General features: G+C 60.3%; 1 protein-coding gene across 1 annotated transcript; it reads right to left on the bottom strand.

Annotated features, from left to right (window-relative positions):
• Nucleotides 1-1,001: 1,001 nt before the first annotated feature.
• Nucleotides 1,002-7,500, bottom strand: MUC17 (mucin 17, cell surface associated). Its single transcript, XM_051838005.2, has 10 exons — nucleotides 7,260-7,500; nucleotides 6,519-6,646; nucleotides 6,059-6,117; nucleotides 5,090-5,241; nucleotides 4,642-4,707; nucleotides 4,362-4,524; nucleotides 3,624-3,785; nucleotides 3,388-3,482; nucleotides 2,189-2,262; nucleotides 1,002-1,200 (listed from the first exon to the last, which is right to left on the bottom strand). Exons 1-10 carry the CDS (start codon nucleotides 7,498-7,500, stop codon nucleotides 1,159-1,161), a joined length of 1,182 nt encoding a protein of 393 aa, XP_051693965.2. The 3' UTR covers nucleotides 1,002-1,158.
• Between the last annotated feature and the right edge of the window lie 4,963 nt (nucleotides 7,501-12,463).

Here is a 12,463-nt window from a genome sequence, read left to right as displayed (position 1 = left end):
CTGTACCTCTCTCTGTAGCTCTGCCTTTCAAATAAATAAATCTTTCGAAAGGAAGAAAGAACATCCTCTCCCCGGCCCCAGAAGCCACCCCAGCCTTTCCTCTTTGCCTCAGCCGCCCTCGTGTGCAGACGGGCGGGGAGCGATGCTGGCCACACGCTTAGCGCTCACTGGGCTCCTAGGATGGAGACGCAGAGAGAAGCTGTTTTCCCAGGCTCCACGAGGGAGAAAATGGCCAAGGGCTGGATGACAGGGCCCCAGATGGGAAATGGACACCTACCAAGGGTCCCCTGGGCCTGTGTGAGGCAGGAGGCAGCCCCGAAAGTGAAGACATGTGAATTCAGCCCAGTTTTAGGGGGCTGAGGATTCTGATGGCCAACAGTGAGAATGAACCAATTACAGGCTAAGGCTACCTCCTGGGGAGGTCCGGGGAGGCAATGGCAGAGAAGGGCGCCTGCAGATGCTCAGAGCGTCCACGAGGGGGCAGCAGAATCCAGGCTCTGCTCGGGCCAAGCGGTGAGCGGGGTGGCTGGAGGCAGAGACACCCCCCCCCCCCCAGCTGTTTGGCCCGGATTCATCGTACAACATCGTGAGAATGTTAAAAATGACAGCGACGGGAGGGACTTCAGAAACAAGCTAGGCCTTACAGGGCAGAGGGCAAGGCTGAACCCCAGTGGTGGGCGGCACGATGTCTCCCCCACCCCATGTCACCCAGGAGGCACAGGAAGACGCGGGAGGCAGATCTCGTATGTATCATCCTATTTACAATGCTATCATATTTATACACAAACATCAGAACCCGTACAAACAGGAACTTTAAATAAAACAGTCGTGACCTTAAAAACCTAGAGATAAAGGCTATGTGTTTAAACACACGTCCTCCAAGCGGGGGTGCTCGGGGCAGGGCGCGCTGTCCCTGGTGCTGACGGCGCAGGCGCGCGGGGAGCCTCTGCCGGCGCCGGCGGGGAGGCCCGGCCCGGCTTCACCGGCCGCAGCAGGCGTCCCGCGGTTTCCGCGTGCGGGCTGCTGCCTCTGCTTCCTCTTCCTTGGGCTGCGTCCGTCCGTCCGTCGTGGGGCGCTCTCGGGCGGGGAGCTGTTCCGCCAGGCTTCGCCCCTCTGGGGACTTCTCACTCCCAGACTCCCTGCAGAGCCACCTTCCACTCAGAGAGACGTCTTGATCACCTGGGGCCTCTGAATTCGGATCTGGAGAGAGAGAGAGAGAGAGAGGGACGCAGGTGAGGGCAGGGCATTAAGAAGCTCGGTGGGGGGCCGGCGGGTTAAGCAGCCGCCTGTGACCCGTGTGGGCAGCGGTTCGAGTCCCAGCTGCTCCACTTCCCATCCAGCTCCCTGCTGATGTGGGAAGGCAGTGGAGGCCGGCCCAGGTACTGGGGCCCCTGCCCAAGAACCTTGGCCTCCCTCATAGACGGAAAACCTGAGCAGGTGTCTCGAGGCCGGGAATGTCCAGCCCCAGGGCTGCACCAGGACTGTGAGATCATGTGGCCTGGCCCTGCCAAGGCAGCTGCAGGTGGGACTTAAAATCCAATAAACCTACAGCGGGCTAATGTTTAAGTGGATAATATTGTGTGGCTCAGGAATGATGTTATAAATACCCTTGGCGGAAAAAATGCTTCCCACCCTTGCACTGAACACATTACCTACATCTGTAACATAATAAAAATGTTTCAGCTGACCCTAAGGAAAGCTACAGCCCCAACCTCCTTTATAGGAATTACAGAAGGCTGAGGGGTGAATGACCCCAGGAGGAAATCACCAGAGAAAACCAGACAGCCGGAGCACGGGACATTCCTGCAAACAATCATCCCAGACATGTTAAAAAAAAATTTTAAAAAGCTAAGAGCCAGCTCTAGATTTAAAGACCCAAGGACAGGAAAAAAAAAATAATAAAAGGCAGAGAATAAAATTCGTTGTGTCCACATCTCATTATTTCTGACTTTCGTGTGTTTTCCAAATGAAAACAGCCGAATTAGCTGGCCATCCAGGGCACAGCGTGGAGGAGGAGCCCAGAGCCTGGAGCCTCAGGGGCTCTACTTGTTCTCCCTCCTCAGCCGGTCAGTGTAGGCTGGGACAACAGCCTGGACCCACCACCCAAAAACAGGGTCTTGCTTTCCTAAAGCTCCTAGAGTATAGGAGGGGGAGTTGGGGGGGAGCACCTTCTCCAGGCCCCTCTTACCCTTGTTTCGGGATCAATGTTGCTCAGGGCGGGCTCAAAGTTACTGTAGATGGAGTTCACGTAGACGGAGCTGTCTTGCCCTGGAGGAGGAAGCCCCGGGGGAGCAGGCGGTTAGGAAGATGGGCCATCATCTCTCCCGCTCAGCTCACCTGGGGTAGGGGAGGGGGCTGAGGGCATCCGTCCCCACCCCCAGGAAATAGAAAAGCTCCAAAAATGTGACAGTATGCCCGACTCCCCTGCCCCCTGCAGCTCTCTAACATGAGCATTTTAAGGCTATGAATTTCCTTCTGAATGGGTGTGTAGCTGCACCCCGGAAGCTTTGAAACCAAGTACACGCTTTCCTTATCACCCGGATCCAAGCACTTTCTGTCTTCCCTTATGAGTTCTTATTTGGTCTATGGGTTATTTAGAAGCTTCAAGAAAAAATTTTTTCCCAAAGACATGGGATTTTTGCCTTTGTCTCCCAGAAATATTTTTGTCACGGGTTTCTAGCCTCCTTTGCAATGCAGTTAGATGATGGAGCCTGATTCAAAGAACTGTTTGGAAATTCATGGAAACTTGGTAATGGCCTTGAGTGTGGCCCATTCTTTCGCTTTTTCCATGTGCTTTTTAATGCATGCGTGTTCCCGAGTCACTGAAGCAGGCATTCGTGCTACACTGTCTTGTACAAAAGTTGTGCATCCTTGATGATTGGCAGCCCGCTTGGCCAGTCAATTACTGAGTGATTCGGGACGCTCCCCCCACGTCGGAGGGGTTGTCCGTTTTCCTCGCAGTTTTGTCAGCTTTGGCTTTCCTGACGTGGACTCGGGTCTGACAGGATAAGCCGTTTTCCCCAGGGTTCTGGTAATTCTTTCTGCCTTACTGTTTACCTGCCTGCCATGATCCTCACTACCCAGAGAACAGCAGGTGTTGTCCTTAGAGTTTGTCCTTCTTGTCTTTGGTTCACGAGAAAGCCGTGTCATCAGCGAGGCTGGGCCTCCCCAGGTGGTCTCACATACTCCCTGCACCCATGTTGATACACCCCCCCACCCACCCAGGGTCCTGCAGGAGCCGGGCGGTGGGCATGGGGGCTCAAACGTGGAGCCAAATATTCCGCAGCTGAGAGAGGCACCACTTTAAGCCCTAGTCTCCTCCCCTTGCGCCTGCTCCGCCTGTGTCCACCCTTTAGGTCATTCCAAATCCCGGGAGGAGTCCGATACCTTCGTGGAGGTCGAAGGTGACGTTTCGGAAGGTCCCTGGCTCCTGTCCAACCTCTTCATGCCATTGGTACAGCTGAGGCTCTATGGACTGTTTCCTGTTGAAGAAGCCCCAGGGAGACCCCTGGTGACCAGGAGCCAGGGAGGAGCCATGTCCACTGCCCACCCCCAGGGTGGAGCAACCATGGGCGGGCAGGTGGGGCGAGGAGGAGGAAGGGGCCAGGGCCGCAGCCACTCACCTCCTCGCCTTCCTCCTGGAGCGCAGCGAGAACACCAACAGAGCCATGATGATGATCAGCAGCAAGCCACCCGCCGCCCCCAGCAGCCCGTACACCAGGCTCTTGGAGGTGGCCCACTGGCAGGTCTCTCCGCTGTACCAGTGAGTGTCTGTAATCAGGCAGCTGACGGGGGACAGGGGACAGTCAGGGACAGCCGTGGCTGCAGAGCCGGCCCCGACCCCAGGGAAGAAGGGGAGATGGCCAGGGTGCAGAGCCAGCGAGGACAGTGCCCATGTCCCCTGACCGTGGGCCCCACCCCCAGCTGGAGGCCCCTGCTGCCTCTAGGAGCAGCCCAGAGCCTATGCCTCCCCAGGGGACAAGGACCCCAGGGCCACCCTTCCTCCTCCCCCTGGGCTACTCTCATGCCCAGTCTTCCTCTCCTGCAGGAAATCCAGCCCGGAACCCAGCCCAGAGCTCATGTCCCCTCCTCGAAGCTCTTCTTCCTCTCAAAGCTGCCCCCTCCCCATCCTGATACTCCTCCTCCGGGAAGCCCTTCTGGGTTGACTCCTCAGGCCTCTCTGCTCAGCCTCTCTCTGCTCAGCACAGACAAGGCACGGAGCCACCCCGGGCCTACGCAGGTCCTCCCAGCCCCCATCCTGTTCCTCTGTGGCTGGCCACAGTCAGGAGACACGGAGACCCAGCCCTGTGCCCTCGGTGTCTTGGGCGGGGGTCCCGGGGGCCGGGGTATGGGACACTCACAAGCACCGGGGGCCGGTGGTCTCCAGCCGGCACTTGCCCATGTTGCAGTTCATGGAGACGTTGAAGTCTGACATGCAGGGCGACACGCAGTAGGGCGTCTGGTCCTTGTACTCCACCGTGAAGTAGGGACTGTACACCGGCCCTGCCTTCTGTCGGCACTCCTCTGCGGGGCACGGGGGTGGCGGCCGTGAGCCAGGGTCTAGGGTCCTACCCGGCCCCTCCCCAGCCTCGCCCCAGACCTGCTCCCCACTCCACGTCCCCGCCCCGCAGCGCCACCCACCTTCGGGGTCGTAGTCGATGGTGACATTTTGCACCATGGTGGCCGTCGTGTTGAAACACAGCAAGGCTGGGGAAGAAGACACAGGAAGCCTCCTTAGAGCAAGCCCAAGCGTACCCTCGCGGGACCAGGATGGGAGTGACGGGGGGAGCAGCGTGCCCCCAGCCCCCTCTTCACAGCCCTGAAGTGCCCTTCGCCTCCACGACCTCGCAGTGCCACGCCCACCCTGCCCACGCCCCGCCCTGCCTCGCCACTCCCTGCCAGCCACGCCCCCGCCCCGCCACGCCCCGCCCCTGCCCTGCCCCGCCACGCCCCCATCGCCTTTTGAAAGCAACAAGCGCAGTGGTCCCCACTTCCCCGCCCAGGCCTGCAGCTGGCCCCCGGGCCGGGCTCCTCCCTCCTCTTCCCTCCCTCCCTCGCCGACCCCGGGACCTGGTGCAGCGGGAGTTACCGGGGCAGGAGTTGTTCGTGCTGATCTGCTTGGCCGTCACGTTCATGATGATCTCCTCCACGGTCTCCGTGGCCTGCCCGAACACCTCCTGATACTGCGGCGTGTAGGTGGTCCTCAGGATGACGTCATGCTCCACCACCACGCTGCCAGGCCTGAGGACGGAGGGGAGACGGCCGTGGGCGGCGTGCCACGGGCCCCTCCCCGCCTGCCCTGCCCGCTGTGGGCTCTGCACGGCTCGGGGACCCAGGCAGGGCTGTCCGCGCCACCAGCAAGTTCCCAGCAATGAGCACTGTCCTCCCGGGCTCTAGGGGTCGCTGTTGGGATCCCAGTGCCTCCCGCCGCGGAATTCAAAGGGTGAGGCGAGCGCCCCCTCTGGTGGGAATCCACACACGCACACACACACACACACACAGAGACCACGCGGGACGGAGACCACGCGAAGACACCGGAAGGGCCCTGAGCGCGGTGGGGAGGCCTCGGGAGAAACGCGCTGGGCTGCCATGTTGGCTTTATTCCGGGCTCGGGAGCTGTGAGGGAAGAACTGTCTCGACACGTGGGCGGGAGTGGCCATCCGCGGCCGGACGGGCGGACGAGTGAGATATGCGTGGGAATGTTACTCGGCCACAAAGACGAGCGGGCACCCTCTCGCGGGTGCGGAGGTTTAAAGGGAGCTGAGGGGAACTTAGAACAGTGACTGCCTCAGCCTGGGAAGTTGGGGGGGGGCTGGGGCCCCCAACACAGACGGTGGCCACGGTCCCGGTGGCCACTGTAGTGCATGCAGTGCTGCGGGCTCCGGCCACGAAGAGGCCACGGAACGCCCACGCCTACACCCGTGTCTCTCAGAAAGACCACCGATAGCAAAGGCTCGTTGGCAGTGGGCAGTGCCCTGGAGAGGGCCCGCAGCCGTGGGCCACCGCAGCGGTGTGGCGCTCACGCCCCTCCCCCTCCCTTCCAGCCCCCGGTACTCACGACAGCCTGGTGATGTTGACCCCGTAGTACTCGGGGATTCCAGAATAAATCAGCGCCATCTGAAAGGCAAGGGCCACCAAGTCGTCCCAGAGGCCCCACGTCGGGGCTGTGGGGGTCGGGGGTCGAGTAGGGTGGGGGAAAGAATGGGGCGTCCTGTCTGCAGCAGCTGCCCACATGCACCCCCGGGGGTGCTGAGCCCATGCAGGGGTCCCTTCCCGGACAGCATCCCGCCCGGGTGCCCCCTGGAAGCCTCCCTGACCCTAACCCTAACCCTGACCCTGACCCTAACCCTAACCCTAACCCTAACCCTAACCTTAACCTTAACCTTAACCTTAACCTTAACCTTAACCTTCCCCTGGAGCTGAGAGGCAGGGCACCCGCCTGGCGGGAGAGCGCCCCAGGCAGCTTCCCTAGCCGCTGCTGAGCTGAGCGACTGCGGGGCCCGATTGCCCGGGCTTACCTGCTTGGTGAAGGTCTCGTTGAAGTTCTTGAATTCCTCCGAAGATTGGTTTTGGAGTTGCTCGCTGTACTCCTCACTGGTCACCGTCACAGACAGCTCCACTACCGCAGACACCATCTGTGGTGGCTCTGAGGGCGGCAGAGACGGCGGCGCTGCTGATGGAGCTCCCCGCCACCAAGGACGCCCGCACCCGGAGACCCATCCTGGTGGACTTTCAGGCAGGGCCCCTGTTTTCCCTCGGACACCTCCCCCACCACACACACAGGCCTTGCCTCCTCGTCCATCCTCCACCGCCAGCAAGGTCAGGCCCAGAAATGCCCATCATAGGCTGACACCATCGTTAAGTCGGAAATGCGACGAGTCCACCTAACCTACCCAACTCCAACTCCCCAGCTCAGCCACACAGCGGTGACCGTGGAGCCGACCGGGAGCTGTGCTCGCCATGGCCGGCCAGCGTGGCCACAGAGGGCCAAGACTACACTGCACACCCCCCCTTTCCCACCACTGCAAAGTGGAAAAACCTAAAGCGGAACCATCTTACGTCGGGGGCCATCTGTGCTCATTTATGGTAAGTGTATTTGATGGTGAAAAATCACTCCATGTTGCGTTGGTATGTCCTCCCAGGGTGTATCTCGCCCTGTTCATCTTGGAGTGTTTGGACTTGCGTTCAGTGTGACCCCGAGGAGGCCGTATTCCTACAGGCACTGGGCCAGGGTTGGGGAGGACTTTGGGCCCACTCACCTAGATCAAGGCTGTCAACCACCTCCTGACAGCGCGGCCCGTAGAAGGGTAGATGGCACTGGCATTTGATCCCGTCCCAGAAGCCCCCGTTGTAACACAACTGTTCATCCACCAGGAACTGGCATCTGTCTCCTTCAAAGCCATTTGGGCAAATGCAGGTGCCGTTGTTCCATGACCCTCCGTTCTCGCAGATCACTGGAAGGGATGAGGGCTTGCTCAGGCATGCGCACACGCCCAGCATTCCACAGCTCGCAAAGTGCTGGCGTGGACGCCGTCTGACTGGACCCTGAGGTCAGACGGTGTGTGTGTGTGTGTGTGTGTGTGTGTGACAGGGACTGTCATCCCACTTTTACAGACAGAAGACAAAGAGGGGGGTGTGTCCACACAGATGCAGCCTGGGCCAGGTCTTGGAGCCCAGCACGGTCAGCCCCCAAACACATGGGATGAGAGGAGACAGAGACTGAGAGGCCATGCGGGAGAAAATGAGGCTAGGGAGGCCCGGCTAGGCCTGGGCACAGACAGGGTCACTACCCCTCGGCCCTGCTTCAGAAATTGCTTCCTTTCTACTCCCTGGAACTTGGAGTTTAAGGCCAGAGAACAGACTTGGCTTAAACAGAGGAGGGGAAGTGATTATCGACAGCTCTCCAATACTGCCAAGCAACCCAGGATATGGAAAAGCTCTGCGCTCTCGGCTTTTCGTGAAAGTGGCAGACGGGTATTCAGGCTGTGATTTGTCTGCACAGGCACAGCAAGTAGGTACAAAGCTATTTCAGAAACACTCACGGAGGGACCAGCGTTGTGGCTCAGCAGGTAAAAGCTGCCATTTGCAATCCTGGCATCCCATGTGGGTGCCAGTTTGAGGCCCGGCTGCTCCACTTCTGATCCAACTTCCTGCTAATGTGCCTGGGAAGGCAGTGGAAGATGGTCCAAACCCTTGGACCCCTGCACCCACGTGGGAGACCTGGAAGAAGCTTCTGGCTCCTGGCTTTGGACAGGCCCAGCCCCAGCCACTATGGCCATTTGGGGAGTAAACCAGCCAATGGAAGATCTCTCTTTCAGTCGGCACCGTGGCTCAATAAGCTAATCCTCTGCCTTGCAGCGCCAGCACACCGGGTTCTAATCCCGGTCGGGGCACCAGATTCTGTCCCAGTTGCTCCTCTTCCAGGCCAGCTCTCTGCTGTGGCCAGGGAGTGCAGTGGAGGATGGCCCAAGTCCTTGGGCCCTGCACCCCATGGGAGACCAGGAGAAGCACCTGGCTCCTGCCATCGGATCAGCGCGGTGCGCCGGCTGCAGCGCGCCGGCCACGGCGGCCATTGGAGAGTGAACCAACGGCAAAGGAAGACCTTTCTCTCTGTCTCTCTCACTATCCACTCTGCCTGTCAAAAAAAAAAAAAAATCTCTCTTGCTCTCTCTCTTTCTTTCTCCCCTTCTTGTAACTGCCTTTCAAGTAAATAAATATTTTAAATATATTTTTAAATTTCATGGAAAAATGCAGTCAAAATATAAGTTAATTTTGCCACAAAAAATTGAAATCCTAGCATAGGTTTTTCATAATACACATTTTTCATGAACTTTTTGAAGATCCCTCATATGTGTGTTTTTTTAAGAGTTATTTCTTTATTTGAAAGTCAGAGTTACACAGAGAGTGAAAGAGAGGCAGAGAGAGAGAGAGAGAGAGAGGTCTTCCATCCACTGGTTTACTCCCCAGTTGGCTGCAATGGCCAGAGCTGCGCCAATCCAAAGCCAGGAGCCAGAAGCCTCCTCCAGGACTCCGACATGAGTGCAGGGGTCCAAGGACTTGGGCCATCCTCTGCTGCTTTCCCAGGGCACAGCAGAGAGCTGGATTGGAAGAGGAGCAGCTGGGACTTGAGCCAGCACCCATATGGGATGTTGGCACTGCAGGCTGTGGCTTCACCTGCCACGCCACAAGCCAGTCCCGTATACGTGGGTTTTGATTTTATTTTACGCTAAAATAAACTTATCTTTAAGTTACATTTCAATAAACTTTAAAAAAAGATATATTATTTATTAAAGGCAGAGTGACAGAAGAGAGAGGGAGAGACACAGAAATCTTCCCTCTGGGTCACAGCAGGGCCTCGGCCGGAGCCAGGAGCCAGGAGCAAGAACTCACATCTGGGTCCCTCATGTGGATGACAGGGGCCTCAGCACTTGGGCCACCTTCCACAGCTTGGAACACGGGGCCCAGAACTCCTACCTGCAGGTGCTCAGGCCCTTGTCTGAGAGCCAGAGAGCCCAGCGAGACAGACCCACTGGTGGGAAAGCCAGGGACAGAGCCCCCTGCCGGGGGACGTGGGACCCAGAGCAGGAGCTGGCACCAAGCCTGAGAGACGGTAGGAGCTGAATCTCAACAACTGCCCTTCGCTTCCACTGACTCACTGCTTGGGCAGCGCCCTGGGCAGACACAGGGCCGGCAGCTGCAAGCATAGCTACAGGTCATGTCTGTTCATGTGTGCGCTCAGGTCTTTTAACTGGAATACGTTTGCAAATGCCGGCTCCCCTTGTCAATCTGGGGCTGCTGCTCGGAAGAGTCACAGTGTATTTATGCTGTGTGCGTGTATGAGCTGAGCTCCGGTAGCACCACGTTCCAGAGTTGCAGAGGGAGGCAGGTCTCACCTCCACCCGGAGGAAGAGAGCTAGGTCACAGCAGGGAGAAAGATACAGAGCACAAACGCCCCAGGTAGCCAGAGGACACTGAAGGCAGACAGCAGCCAGGGCAGCTGCATTTGGATCTGCACTGGATGCTTAAGGGCTAGCCTGGAACCATCATAGTAAAAGTGGCACAGAGAGAGCTCGCAAAGGATGACATGAAGACTATGGCACCATTCTCCTGCCCCCAAAACCCCCAGCACTCAGGTAGGAACAGAATCAGTGAAAACCTGACTGCAGCACTGTGGAAACGCAAAATGTGCACATCACGCCAGAATGGGAACCGCAGAGAAGGACAGAGGAAAGGGGGCAGCCACGGTGCTCACTGAGGACGGCAGACACACAGGCACAGGCAGGCGACACTTGTGCCAGGAGTGGAACTTGGGCAAGGACAGCAAGACAGGAGACATAGCAGGTGAGCGTGTGACAGGACAAAGGGAGCTGTAGGTGAAGAAAAATGAGAGAAACTGAACACAGCAGAAAGAGTTTCAAAAGACCACAGAGCAAGGCGGTGAGAAGAAGAAAGACATGACACCGAAAGGAGAACTCAGAGAGAACTTACCTGTAGTGGGAAAAGTGGGAGTGGAGCTGAGACCAGGGTTGGCGGAAATGGTGACGGAGGTGGTGCTGGGTGGCAGGGTGGTCGAGGGAGTGGTCTGCGGGGTGGGCGTGGCGGGGAGAGGGGTGGTGGTGGGCGCCCCGGTGGGAGTCGACGCTGTGGTTGGAGCGGTCGAGGGGGTCACCGAGGTGGTGCTGCTGGGGGCCAGAGTGGTCGAGGGAGTGGTGCGTGCCGTGGGCGTAGGGGTGGCCGTGGTGGTGTCTCCGGGAGTCGCAGTGGTTCCTGGGGCTGGGCTTGTGGTGGCTCCCGCGGTGGGAGTGGACGCTGTGGGTCCAGCCGTGGACGGGGCCGCAGAGCTGGTGCTCGGTGGCAGAGTGGTTGCGAGAGTGGTCCCCAGGGTGGACACGGTGGTGGCGGGCGCGGAGACCTCCGTGGTGGGAGAGGACGCTGTGGTGGGAGCCGTGGAACGGGCCGTGGTCGTCGGTGCGGTGCTGGGGGCCAGAGTGGTCGGGGCAGTGGTGCCTGGCGTGGGCGTGGTGGTGCCAGGGGTGCTGGGCTGCCCGGTGGAGGTCGACGCGGCCGTGTCAGCGGTGGAAATGGTGACGGAGGTGGTGCTGGGTGGCAGGGTGGTCGAGGGAGTGGTCTGCGGGGTGGGCGTGGCGGGGAGAGGGGTGGTGGTGGGCGCCCCGGTGGGAGTCGACGCTGTGGTTGGAGCGGTCGAGGGGGTCACCGAGGTGGTGCTGCTGGGGGCCAGAGTGGTCGAGGGAGTGGTGCGTGCCGTGGGCGTAGGGGTGGCCGTGGTGGTGTCTCCGGGAGTCGCAGTGGTTCCTGGGGCTGGGCTTGTGGTGGCTCCCGCGGTGGGAGTGGACGCTGTGGGTCCAGCCGTGGACGGGGCCGCAGAGCTGGTGCTCGGTGGCAGAGTGGTTGCGAGAGTGGTCCCCAGGGTGGACACGGTGGTGGCGGGCGCGGAGACCTCCGTGGTGGGAGAGGACGCTGTGGTGGGAGCCGTGGAACGGGCCGTGGTCGTCGGTGCGGTGCTGGGGGCCAGAGTGGTCGGGGCAGTGGTGCCTGGCGTGGGCGTGGTGGTGCCAGGGGTGCTGGGCTGCCCGGTGGAGGTCGACGCGGCCGTGTCAGCGGTGGAAATGGTGACGGAGGTGGTGCTGGGTGGCAGGGTGGTCGAGGGAGTGGTCTGCGGGGTGGGCGTGGCGGGGAGAGGGGTGGTGGTGGGCGCCCCGGTGGGAGTCGACGCTGTGGTTGGAGCGGTCGAGGGGGTCACCGAGGTGGTGCTGCTGGGGGCCAGAGTGGTCGAGGGAGTGGTGCGTGCCGTGGGCGTAGGGGTGGCCGTGGTGGTGTCTCCGGGAGTCGCAGTGGTTCCTGGGGCTGGGCTTGTGGTGGCTCCCGCGGTGGTGGGAGTGGACGCTGTGGGTCCAGCCGTGGACGGGGCCGCAGAGCTGGTGCTCGGTGGCAGAGTGGTTGCGAGAGTGGTCCCCAGGGTGGACACGGTGGTGGCGGGCGCGGAGACCTCCGTGGTGGGAGAGGACGCTGTGGTGGGAGCCGTGGAACGGGCCGTGGTCGTCGGTGCGGTGCTGGGGGCCAGAGTGGTCAGGGCAGTGGTGCCTGGCGTGGGCGTGGTGGTGCCAGGGGTGCTGGGCTGCCCGGTGGAGGTCGACGCGGCCGTGTCAGCGGTGGAAATGGTGACGGAGGTGGTGCTGGGTGGCAGGGTGGTCGAGGGAGTGGTCTGCGGGGTGGGCGTGGCGGGGAGAGGGGTGGTGGTGGGCGCCCCGGTGGGAGTCGACGCTGTGGTTGGAGCGGTCGAGGGGGTCACCGAGGTGGTGCTGCTGGGGGCCAGAGTGGTCGAGGGAGTGGTGCGTGCCGTGGGCGTAGGGGTGGCCGTGGTGGTGTCTCCGGGAGTCGCAGTGGTTCCTGGGGCTGGGCTTGTGGTGGCTCCCGCGGTGGTGGGAGTGGACGCTGTGGGTCC

This window comes from Oryctolagus cuniculus, chromosome 19 (genome assembly GCF_964237555.1).
Source record: "Oryctolagus cuniculus chromosome 19, mOryCun1.1, whole genome shotgun sequence".
NCBI lineage: Eukaryota > Metazoa > Chordata > Mammalia > Lagomorpha > Leporidae > Oryctolagus > Oryctolagus cuniculus.
This window is presented reverse-complemented; position numbering and strand designations above follow the sequence as displayed.